Source organism: Limulus polyphemus, unplaced genomic scaffold, assembly GCF_000517525.1.
Source record: "Limulus polyphemus unplaced genomic scaffold, Limulus_polyphemus-2.1.2 Scaffold511, whole genome shotgun sequence".
Lineage (NCBI taxonomy): Eukaryota > Metazoa > Arthropoda > Merostomata > Xiphosura > Limulidae > Limulus > Limulus polyphemus.
Window position 1 is genome coordinate 1,457 of NW_013666121.1, and position 13,549 is coordinate 15,005.

The window sequence follows — 13,549 nt, forward strand, 5'->3', positions numbered from 1 at the left end:
GAGTCAAGCACGGTAGTGACTGTAAATAAAGTGTGTGAATCGTTGTGCATTATAGCGTGTGTTTAAGTTAAAGTGACTATGGAAATTAAGTGTATTGCAAAGTTGTATTGAGAAAGAATAAACTAGTTTTCTTCAAGTAAGGACTTGTATCTCTAAGTTTCATCCGATAGAAATTATACGGGAAATTAACAAACGACAAGAGACGTAACAATATATAATATTATTTTTAAATTCTGACAGTCATAATAGGGATAAACATAATAAATTCAAGAAATTTAAACTTACTGGAAATAATAAGGACATAAATATTATTGGAAATAATAACATTGCCCAGGCAATTATAGGCTAGTTGGTCTTATATCAGTAATTGGAAAGGTTTTGGAGAGTGTGATTAAAGATGCATTGCAGAGTCACTTAAAGCAATTTGATATAGTATCAAAGAAACAGCATGGTTTTACTAAGGGGAATTCTTGTTTAACAAATCTTCGGACATTCTTTGAGGATGTTACTGAAAGAGTTGATAAAGGAAATAGTGTGGATTGGTTTACCTTGATTTTCAGAAAGCATTTAATAAGGTGCCTCACAAAAGACTTGTTACAGAAATTAAATCTATGGGTGTGGGGAAAATATTATTAAATTGGCTGGAGAGTAGAAAGCAGAGAGTAGTAATAAATGGAGTTAAATCTGACTGCATCATGGTTACAAGTGGTGTGCCTCAGAGCTCTGTGCTGGGTCCTCTGCTGTTTGTGATTTATATAAATGATATTGACTCTGGAATGACTAACAAATTTTGAAGTTTGCAGATGAAATTAAGATTTTTGGGGTGGCTAACTGTATCAAAGATGCTGCAAACTTACAGGGAAATATAGAACAGTTGATGCATTGGACCAATACATAGCAGATGATGTTTAACTATCCAAAATGTAAAGTGATGCATGTATGTTTTCACAATTCAAATTGTTGTTGCAATTTAAATGGGAATACATTAAATACTGTGGTTGAAGAAAAAGATCTTGGTGCTGTGACCGAGAAATCACTTAAGTCATCTAAACAGTGTATTGTAGCCAGCAATAAGGCTTATAGGATTTTGGGTAGCAGCTATAGAAACATTGAATACAAGACAAGGGATGTTATTTGTTTACAGTATAGATCACTTATAGGCTTCATTTAGAGTACTATGTACAGTTTTGGGCTCACTTCCTCAAGAAGGACATTGAATTGTTGGAGAAGATTCAGAGAAGAGCCACTAGGATGATACCTAGGATGGTGAGATTGTCCTATGAGGAGAGACTAAAATCTCTAAATTTGTTTTGTTTGGATAGGAGAATAGTCAGAGGGGATTAGATTGAAGTGTTTAAGATTATTAAGGGTATTGATAATATAGATCCATCAAACGTTTTTGTGGTCAGCAGGAAAACGATAGAACAAGGGGGCATAAATTCAAATTTTGGTAGCGTAGGAGTCGTCTGCAGTTTAGACAGTATTACTTTTCAAATAGGGTGGTTGGCTTTTGGAAAGAGCTGCCTGCAAGAGTGGTGGAGGCAGAAAATTTAACAGAGTTCAAGAAAAGATTGGATAAATACATGAGTAGTAAAAGGTGGTTATAGTTGGGAGCTAGAGGGACATCCTTTTGGGGATAATAAGCTCCTTTTTGTCCCTTTAAATTTTTATGAAATTTCCAGCCATAAAGTCAATAATAATTCACGAGATTCAGCCATGTTTAGCAAACTCAAATTTCAGTCAGTTATATGTTGATTCTTTTATACTATCAACCCCTGATAAAGAGGTGCTCGTTAGTCCCAAAGCTGGAGAGTAAATAAATGTTTTTGGAGATTTAGTTTAGTCGTAAAAATTAGTAGTAATGATCATCTGTACTCTATAGTGAGATGTTATATATACATATTAAAACGATTAAGTAATAATTATTATTTTCGGTGTAATTTAAAATAATATTTCGTGTAAAGTAAAATATTTTCAAAATACTTTTGAAACAAACTTGTCAAAGGAATGATTTTAAAGCGCCGCAGTTCCTTTGATAGGAGAATTTTGGCTTCGCGGAGTTTCAGCAGTGGGGTAAACGATGTAATGGCGGATATTCTACTCTCGAAGTCAAAGTTGACAAATATTAATGGCATATTTTTGGGTGTCTTGGCGAAAATCACCGTAAACGAACGGTGCTTTTCATTAAGTTATGAAGCTGCAATATGCTAAAATAAAGTGATTATTAATCCTGCGAAATTTAAATCGGAGAAATCTAAGTCAGAACCACTGGCTTTGCAAGCGGTGGCATATTTTCGGATCAGGTGGAACAATATGGCTTCTAGCTTTAGGCCTAACATGGGCATTAGGCCTAGTGATGACCCCAGCCCAACTACCGAAGTGGTCCCATTTGCAGATTACGAACAGGGTCACCATGGTCATTTTTTTGTAAAGAAGACATTTCATAAGCCTACGTACTGTCATCATTGTACAGATATGTTATGGGGACTAATTGGACAAGGATATATTTGTGAAGGTTAGCTACTGTAGAAATAGAATACTGTCACGTCACTGAATAGTAATTAGTATAAACTATTATTTTAATTACTACAAAGTACAAGTATAATATGTAATAATATTAATACTTAAGCTGAATTGAGTGTTTAAGCTTGTCTTTGAACTTAAATGTTTTAATTTTGAGTTATGATTATATTTATAATTGTGTAGCGTTTAATTTTTTTTTCTGTAGAATTTGTAGTGCATACTGGAGTGGGGTGATCTAGACAGTTTGGCAATAAAGTTATAAAAAACGTCATTTACTCTCCAGATAATAAAATATTTATGCCAATGTTTTGCCATTATGTCATCATGAGGACTACTACTAGCCTTGATAAAGCTGCAATGGTGAAGAGTTGATAGAAATAAAATGTTATTATCTGGAGAGTAACTTGCTAACTTTACTGTCAAAGTTACTGTTATTTATTTGATCAGTATTTGTAAATTCTCACACATATCTTTTAGTTTTGATTGTTATATGTATATTTTATTGAACAATTTTATTTCACTTATAGTCTGTTATCTTATTCTGCTTTATGATTTTTTTATTGTTTTAAAGTTTTGGTGACATTGCTTATATTTGTGCAATGATAATGTGTAATTTTCAGTCTTTGGTTTTGAGTTAAGATGTCTGTTTTCTGTCTTAACTTTCGTGGGTCCAATTCTTAGCTTACCATTTTTGAAGCTTTATAAGCATGTTTGCTTGTACAAGGCTGTCTTGATACTAATGGTCTGAGACTTCCAACCGTGACATCACACGAGGGTCGACTCTGGTTGTATGTAATTCTTTTGCAGATTATTTATTATTGTATATTTGTATATTTCAATTAAATATAATACAATTTATGTAAATTGTGGTCAGATGTGATATATATATTTTAAGCTATTTCCTAAATTGGACATACTACAAAATTCAGGAAAGAAGAATTATTATGTCTCCACAGATAGACATAACGTTTTTCTGTTGTTTCTTATTCCAAACACATTTTCATCTACCATTATTTCTTCTCAGCAGATTTACTTGAAACTTGGTAGAGTTACACATTGTTCCGATTTGTCCAGACACATTTTCCTTTTTTTTTTATTTAACCCTTTTTAAGGATTTTATGAAGTCAAAGGTAAAACATCCCTAGGCAGTTATATTTACAGCAATCAAAATGCAAGTTGGCACAAATATAAGTTTTTGTGTGACCAACACATTGGCATACAAAATATTGGACTTGCCCATTTTTTAGTAATTGTAGAGGGAGGGGGAGATGCCACAAAAAACATAATTTTAGTGTTTTTTGACATTTACTCCTCCATATTTTGGCCAATTTACATGGGATTTAGTACAAAGATACTTTTTTACAGGTCCCAAACAGAAATATAGACAATTTTGGAATTTTTGTCTTTTGCTCAATATTTTAGCTTGGAAAGCACAACTTGGGTTTTTTATGAACTATTCACATGCATGTCAACCAACTTGCATAGCATTTGGTACAAAGATACCTTTTTGCAGGTCTGAACCAAAGACATTGATAGTTTTAGGTTTTTCTGTTATTTTCACAATTTTCTGGTGTCAAAAGTGCATATGTTGGTATTGTATGGCAGTGACATGTATTCACCTGTAAATGTTGGCCTCTTTAATTACTAGCATTTTACATTACAAAACACTGAATGACCAAATAGGACAAGTATTTAGTGTGTGATTGTGTCTTAAAATACAAATAAATGTTATTCCAACTATCTAAAACATTTATTGAATAAAAAATACATGAGCAAAGTTTTAATATTTAATTTATAACATCAGTAAATCACAAGAGAAAATGGTATGTGGTGTTTAAAATATAAATACCTTACCTACATGTTCAAAATCTAATCTATCTAGTGATCGTTTGACACAAAATTATACATAAAGGCCTATAATTTCTCAATAGATAACACATTTTGATATAATAAACAAACACAATAATCATACATCTAGCAACCACATAATAATCATATTAATTAAATGATGATGCTTTAAAGTGTGCTGGACTTGTTTTAACTTAGGACTTACTTTTTTATTGCTAAAGTTTCTAGTTTTCTGTTCTTTTTTAACTTCATCATGCTTGTCATTTCTTTGTTTACAAAAGTTATTTAGCAAAACATTTGTGATAATTGTAATGCATTACTCAGTTAAAACTGGCAAAGATTTACCACACACACAAATACCATCTGAAACAACATTACTTGCTTCTAGTTTTTGCATTACCAACTAAATCACCAACTTTCTTTGATTTTTAGATTTTAAATGAGGGTTTGAAACACTTGAAAAGTAGTTTCATTAACTAGGAGAGTGAACTCTGTAGGTCAATTTAACCTTCCCCTGTCAATCACTTGCATATATCTTGATAATCATCATTAGTGCACTCAATTTGTAATTCTCTATCAGAAGCTAAACATACTTTATGCAAGCAACTTTTTTCATGCACTTTAAGCCACGTAACCTGATATATATATAGATTAAAGCCATCATATTACTATTAGTAATTTGCATAGTCTGAGAAAACATCTTCAAAGAACTGATCTATATCCACATCAGTTTAATTTTCTGCACAAGTTTAATTTGATTTAGTTGAAACTCTCCTGATATAGCTGATTTTAAATTGATCAGACTTATCAGCTTCAATTTTCTTTCTGGTATTAAAATTGGATTAACAGGTACAAGATAAGTCTCCACCACTCATTTGATGATACTGACCAAACTGAGCTTCTGATTTGTTAGTTTGAAATTTCCCCAGTAACACATAGGTAGCTTTCATATCATTTAATAAATATTCTAATAGTGTAACAAGTGTTTGTGATGTATGCTTTAAAGCTTAAGAAGTTTTTCTTGACAACTTTCCTATTCTTGGAAATACTTTGTTAGCAGAACCAGTAAAAGTAGAGGTCACTATTAACTTCTCCCAGGCTTTAAAAATGTGAGATTATCTTCATTAATAGAGCAAGTACAATGACATGATATCTCATGAATGTGTTTCACATTCACTATTTTTTTCATCACCTCAAAATCATTTCCATAAAATGTAAAGTACCACACAAATCATGACTAAGTTCATTCTCGAAAATCTTTATGCTGCTATATTCTTTTCATCAAACAGTCTTACTACATAAAGTACATTTTGGCATTCTAATGTTGTTGAGCAAAGTACTTTTTTTTTGATAAAGTGGATGCTAACTTCACATAATCATTTTGTTCCTTAAAGTAAATCTCTCTTAAATGAAGCAAACTAGCTACAGTTGATATACTCACATTATCAAACATGGGTATTGTAAATTACTGATCTGTAGGTTTTGCTTGATTCAACCAGTTAATAGGTAAACAGTGTCAAACAACAAAAATACTTTGTGGTCAGGATCATATGGATTTTTAACACTACATTTATTAATCTCTTCACCACATAACAATTCAATCATGTTACTATTAATTCTGTTAATTGTCTGAAATCAAAGACAATACACAATAACTAGCTTCATGCACTACAAAAGCACTTTCAAAGTTAAATTCTATAGATGGCTAGCCTTTGCATTTTGCACTGGAAAAAGAACCTGTGCAACTTTATTTCTGGATAATACTCAGGCTGTCATGAAAGCCTGAATTATTGTTGCATCATCATTGGTACTTCATGAGGTTCCCTCAGGCCTACCATCTTTATAGTAAATACATTTCTTAACATCAGGGTTGTAGCTGCAGTAGGACTCATTTTGCCTGCCCAGCACTTCCGTGTCATGTGATCACTGCCGCCTTACACTAAATATTAATAAAATTTCTCACCACCTTTATTTTTTTTTAGACTTGTTCACCTTATAACATGTTTGCCTAGTGACTGCTCATGTGCAGTGTGTTACAGATTTTTTCAAAGGAATTTACAAGTTATCAAAGTAATTAAAAGTATAAACAGGAAAATAATAACTTTTTTTTTCCTACTTGCCCATATTATTGACATTTCAGGAGCATATTTAGGCTTGCTGTTAATATGTAAATGAATTTGTTGTTGGAGAAATGTTAACTTTTTCTTGTTTTTCAACCATATATTATCATTTTCACTTTCACTACATTGTATTTCTGTACATTCTACAATTAAATTTGTTGCACACCAGCATTTCTGCTGGGCTTAGTGATGAATATGTAATATAATATGATTTTAAATGGCTAATTAAACAATCAAATTTTGTCCATTTATCACACTTTTGGATAGGTCCCAACATTCATTTGAATTTCATCACTTAAATATTCCTGTCATTATTCCACATATTCACTGATAAATCAGACAAATGAATTAACAATGTCTTTATTATACCATTTTGCAAATTCTACTCCATTCTGTGCTGTTGCCCCAGGGAGTTTTGCTTAGGGGGTAGTTTAAATGTCAAATATGTTGGCTGATTTGGAAACCTTCTTGAAACAACCAATATAATTCTATCATCTTTTGTTGCACTATCTTCAATAATAATCAATCTTTCACTAAAATGTTGAATACACACTATCATAGAACTCTTGTTCAAACTGATCTTTAATCTTTAAGTTTATCCATTTTAGTTGCTGATGGAATTCCTTAGGAAAGGAGAATACATTGATGTATGTTCCTAATTTTTTAAAGTTTGAATCACAACCAGGAACACATTTTCAAGGCATCTAAAGAAGCAGAAATGAAAAATTAAAGTTAAGCTTTACATAGATAAATAATACATCAATTTATAGCAAATTATATAGTTTTGGAAAACTTCAAATATCATTTAGTGTTTATAGTGGCCATGCCTCAAATAAAGTTTAAATTTAGTATTTTCCAGATCTACATAAACTAGTATACTAAGAAATGGTGCTGACATTATATCACAAATATTAAAACTGCTTTATGACACATTGAATTTGTCTTTGCTTTTTTACTGTAGATTGTATGCAAAACAATGTATTATTTATAGAATATTGCCCAATAACTGAATAAAGTGGATCATCCTCCTCAGTATATGTTAACTTATTCTACAGCACACATTTTATATTTCTAATGTTTATCAAGTGAAATAGCTTAACCCTATATATTTTTATTGGTAGCAATAACTGAATATATTTATTGATAAGATTAAAGTATAATGAGTTATTATTATGCTCTGTGGTTGGGTATTTGTAGTACATGTTTCATGTTTATTTTGTAGAGTTAGGTTAGGGTTAACAATAACATAAATAACACCTAACAGTCACATTTCACGGACTATTATAACTTAGGGTTTGCTATTTTCAAACTTACTTAATATAAATAATTAGTTTACTGTACCTTGAAATGTTATAAATCTTCTACCACTACATAAAAGTAAAAACTGGAGGTCCTTTCTAAATAGTCACTTCACATTCGACATGGCCACCTTTATACTTTATCACCACTGGATTGTGCTTTTCATGTGGCCACAGTGTGTGATTTCACAAACTAGCTGTAGCTACAGTATATGGCCTTTGTTTGTTCCATTTTTTCTTTTTCCCTTTTCATTGTTTTTTTCTTTAACATCTGAGCTAATAATTCCGTAGTTTTGCATTATATTGATTCATACCTATGTACTTTAATTTATAGTTTGTTTTTAGATTATAGCATATTCATTTTATAGAACATTTATTTTTCACCAATTTTTTATTTTCATTATTATTTGTTTAAGATTTTTCTCTTTTGTGTCTAAGTTTAAAAAGCCATTGTCTTACTGGTTTGTAAAGTATATTAAAGTATTCAGTAATGCCAAGAGTAATTAATGATTTAGCATGGTTTTAGAAAATTTATTTCCCAACCAGTTTTGAGTTTTTAATAGTGCTTGGCCTTTTTGGATGAGCCTATCTGAGTCAGTGATGTTGAACTTGGCTTTCAAAAAGTCTTTGATAAGAACTGCACAAAAAAGTTAATTCCTTAGTTGGATGAGGTAATTATTATAAAATTTAAAAAGTGGGTAGAAAATTGGCTTTTGTGGTAAAAAAAGCAAGAACTGGAAATAAAAGGTCATTTTTTCTGACTGGCAAAATGTGATTAGTAACCCCTCAGAAATACAGTATATGTTAGGATTTTAGTAGTTCTCTGTGTTAACGAATTGGATAGCTTCTTGGACAGTAACATGGAGTAACATATATATGATTACCTACAAGCATTGATTACATTGATTAGTGTAGTAAAGTAATTTATTAGTCAAACTTACAATTGCTTGATTAATTTCATGAAAGTAATCAACTAGTGTTTACTGTTTTTGATAATTCCATCTACCCAGTAATTGAAATTATGATAAAATCAGTTCAAGTCATGAAAACTCATTTGGAGTACTGTGTACAGTCATGGTCCCTTTACCGTGATCAAGCTTCTAGAATGATATAGGTAAATTAGTAGGAACTTTTAAAGTGGATCGGAATTGTAGGGACATAGATAGTCTTCCTGTTGCTTGTAATTTTGAATGGTGAAATGAAAAGGTTGGTAAAGCAAACTTGAATATAAGGAGTAGTAGGTTTAAGCTTTGGAAGACTAGATGCAAACTTTGCTTTTAAATAGATTGTCTTATTATTTTTTTTGTTAGATTTGTAAACTTGTGTTTTATCTGATGATGTAGTACACATGCACACATTACCTTATCCAATAATATAAAACTGACCTTTAATCTTTACACAGTGACCTGGCTGTGTTTTAGTAGACTAGTAATTTGTAAAATAGTCAAATATCCATTATTATATATGTATATAGATTATTACTATTTTGAAATTAGTTCTTAAACTTATTTTTTTTAAAACATAGAACAGTAAATATAGAAGTAAAACAAACAATTATCTCTTCTAGTTATAACCTTTGTACTCGGTTGCTACTTGTCATGGTTTACTAAGCCTTTTAAAATTGCACATGTGGAGGATATGAAACGAAATAATTTTATTAGGTTAATAATTTTATATATACAGTTGAATAACCAAAAAATCATAAATTATTATATCGATACTTTAGAATTCCACTATAATTTATCGAGCTTAGTATCTAAGCTATATTTGGGTCTAAAACAATATTAAATTTTGAGCATACTAAAGACACAATCTACATCCTTAAAATCTTGGTTCAAAAGAAAGAGATGGTGTCCTAACACATGAAAATGGCTGAGAAAGCCACTAGGGGACATTCTGAGCATTCGATTGGTTATTCACATGTCATATACTGAAGTAAGTGTATATGAGGGACCATTTCCAATAATGGAAAGAAGTGATCGGGGGCACTTTGTTTGATTTATTACAAGAGCAATATCTTAGCAAATAGAAAAGATAAGAGGTTCTTATTTTATATTCTAGCTTGTCAATATCAGTAATTTGAGTTCCTAATTCATACCAAACTATAGACTTAGTATTTTGACATCACAAACGTCTAATTTGAACTAGTGCTGCATTCAACATATCACATGACACACAAAAATTGATATTTAACTGTGTTTTTTAATATTTACTTTTAAATTAAGAAATTAAATAATGTATAATACTAAAATTGTATTATAATCCACAGTTTGATACCAAACTTAATGACATAAATTCATGAAATAGTAGTTCAATAAAATTTTGAATATGAGTCAACAAATTCGATGACCTGTGACTCGTCTGGAGAGGCTTGATAGGATTGATTTTATATTATACAGTGCATTGCAAAAGTATTCACCCCTATTAAAAATGTCACATTTTAACGAAATACAAATATTTAAAAAGTTTTTTGAATGAACTTGTTTTTATTCAAAACTCTGATGATCAAACTTACACTGTGAAGGAGGTTGAATGTCAGCAAAACCTGCAAAGAAAATATATAAATTGAAACTTGCTGAAGCTGATGATATCCTGGTGTTCTTCTCTCACCAAACATGTCATGGGGGGGGGGGGTGAAATGGCTGTATCAGTTGATGAGTCATTACCCAAAACTAACAAGATTAGTGATGGTGAGCTACTGAAGGTTGCAGCTGATTCTGAGTCACTCCATTAGGATCCTGCTAAGGCTGTGGACAGTGATAAAGAAGATGATCATTAGCTATCTCAAACATTGTGAGTTTTTTTGTGCAGCAAAAGATTCTTGGGGATCCAGTGTTTGGTTTCCTGAGGACCATTGAGGGTCATATATATACAGCCAAATTATGAACTGTACGGAGCAGAAAATGATAACAGATTATTTTTAAAACAAGTTTGCTGTTTATGTAACCTTTGTAAAGTTCATCCATTGTAATAATTCATTTAATATTTGAGTTTGTTTGGCTTTCATTATCACTGGCCAACATGAAGCAATTATCATTTGTTCTTTCCATGAGAAGTGATAGTAGGACTCTTCCAAGCAGCTTCTCCTCTTTGTGCATTTCCTTATCTAGTCATTCATATTTATATCAATATCTGGTTATTACCAACTTTTTCTGGGGAACCAAGCAGTTGTCAGTAAGCAGCTTTGACCATATTTTGAAATATTTATATATTATAAATTGTAAAGGAAATGTATATATTTGTGGCAATTAATAGAAAAATCTGGATTACCATATTAAAAATATTTCTTTATAAACTATGAATTATATTGGTTATGTGTGAAATGTATAATATTTGATGCAAATTTCTTTATTGTACACATCATGAAGAATATCAAAATTCTACTGAAATGTTAATCTAAGTGGGAGAAAACTAGAAACTTGAAAATATTTTTTGCTCATTTCAGTCCCTTTTACACCACCACCCCAGTGGCACAGCAGTATGTCTGTGGACTTACAATGCTAGAAACCGGGTTTCGATACCCGTGGTGGGCAGAGTACATATAGCCCATTCTGTAGCTTTGTGCATAATTACAAACAAACAGTCCCTTTTCCTCTATAAGCCAAACATTGTGTTCTTTGGCCAATTATTTTAAAAGCTAGTGTGTTGAAGTTTTATAGTTTACCTTCATAATAATTTCAAAAAATTTTTTTTAATCTCCTATAAGAATGATGAATGAGAGAGATAGGCTCCAAGCTTCTTGTTCATATTTTTTGTACATGTATAATAGTTTCATTTTAAAGCACGTTTAGTATTTTGTAACCTTTGACCCATTTTTGAGAGCCTAAAGTTTTTTAAAAAAAGGTTTCAATTTAATAGTTTATGTGGTAATTTTTAGTCTTTCTTACAGTTTGCAACTTTGTTGTTCATGATCGCTGTCTGAAAACGGTTGTATCTCCTTGCTCTACAAATGCCATTCACGTTTTAAAGGTAGGTCAATTTAAATTTACTGTGCTTTCTTTAGATAATGTACATTAGGGTGGTTCTTATTTTCTGAAGTTTTGGTTTACAATACTCATCCCTCATTTTGTTCCAATATATAAATAATTCACACCAAATTTTATCCATATTGAGTAACTTTTTGGGGCTGCTCAAGGGGTTTGAAATATTTCTTTGTAGCCACATTATACTTGCATAAACTGGAATATTCAAAATAATTCTAGAAAGTTTTAGATTCTTGAATGTTCTAACATATTATTATGGAATATTGCTGTATATTCTGAAATATTCCAAAGTATTCCACATCATTCAGAATGTATGGGGCTATCCTCTTGTCTAGATGTTGCAATTTTCAAACTCTTCCAGTAATTTTGGGAATACGTGGACCAGTCAAGTTATAAAACTGCAGCTGGTCATGATGAAATAGCAGAAGCTATAAAGGAAGTTAAGGACAATGTCATTGGGTTTGCTACAAGACAGCTTCATGAAGTCCAGCCAACCTAGAGACAATTATTGAGAGCTTTTTCAACTAGACATAATTTTTCTTTGTATTATCCCTCTTCATAGTATGTGGTTTATAGCACTGCATCATGCATAATGGATGGCCAAGGCATTATATGCTCTCAAGATCTGGATGATTATGGAACAGTTAAAGCTCACTGGCTGTAAGGACTCTGTGGCACTTGCATCTTTGTTCAAGTCTATCTTAGAGCATGGTTCACTGCTCCTGTTGCCATTTCTATTCCTAGCAATGACCTTAACTTCTTACTATGTCTTGTTTAGTATAAGAAGATGAATTCTGTTCTTTTAGAATCTGCCTGTCAAACATTTGCTAGACATCTGTATCTCAGAGAGTAACTCATTGTTTTGGCATTCATTGATTAAGCTGTGTCTACAAATACAAAACAAGCAATAGTAAAGTCATTAAATGAGAAGGAATTCATGGATGAACCTCTAAAATGTATCCAACTGAATATCAAGAAATCTAAGGACATGTCAGTTGAAGATTTTGTCACAAAGGACACAACAAGTTTCTTCGGGTACCTCTAAATTCTGTTTGGATTTCTGGATTATGACCCCAAGTCATGGGAGATCAGAGAGAACTAGAGTGAGGCACTACAGATTGTTCAACACTTGAATGTGGTAAATGACAATTCTGAAAAAGATGTAGCTCTTATTTGGGAGTATAATTCCATAAGTTGTGCATTATCATAGAAGATGCTTTCTTAATAATAAAATGAAAACATTAACAATACAAAGGTGACTAACCACACCACAGGACTTGTGATAACAATCAATTAATTGAGATTAGTGTTTTTGCTTATTACTGTTTTTGATTATTTCAATTATCCAAGTAAACTAAATATTACTATTATGATTTATCATTCTTATTCTTTATTAATTCAAATTTGTTCAGCATGGCCTGGTGATTAGGACATAGTAATTCAAAGTTCCTTTGAGTTTGATTCCCATTTCCACCACAGCTCTTTCAGCTGCTAGTGCATTATATGTATTTTTTATGACTTATGATAAAACTGGTAAAACTACCAGCCACTGCCCCTAATTTTGAACTGCTGACCAAAGCGAAGTGTTAAATAAAGTGTAAATTTATTCCTTTTACATTGTGTTATGCTTCTAATTTACAATTTTATGTAACTGTTTTCTTTAGTGTTAAATAAACTATAAATTTACTTTTTCAACATTGTATATGTCTTATATTTGTTATATCACATCTCTTACTTTCCTAAATGGGGCCTGGCATGGCCTGGTGTTTAGGATGCT

General features: G+C 31.5%; 1 protein-coding gene across 3 annotated transcripts in view; it reads left to right on the plus strand.

Annotated features, from left to right (window-relative positions):
* The first annotated feature begins 2,035 nt into the window (after window positions 1–2,035).
* Window positions 2,036–13,549, plus strand: part of LOC106458763 (diacylglycerol kinase theta-like) — an 85,470-nt gene continuing 73,956 nt past the window's right edge. For all 3 annotated transcript variants that reach the window (XM_022385081.1, XM_013918312.2, XM_022385080.1), the window contains exons 1-2: window positions 2,036–2,515; window positions 11,679–11,758. In XM_022385081.1, coding sequence (XP_022240789.1) covers window positions 2,314–2,515; window positions 11,679–11,758 — 282 coding nt within the window. In that variant the 5' untranslated portion in view covers window positions 2,036–2,313. The remainder of the gene's footprint in view (window positions 2,516–11,678; window positions 11,759–13,549) is intronic.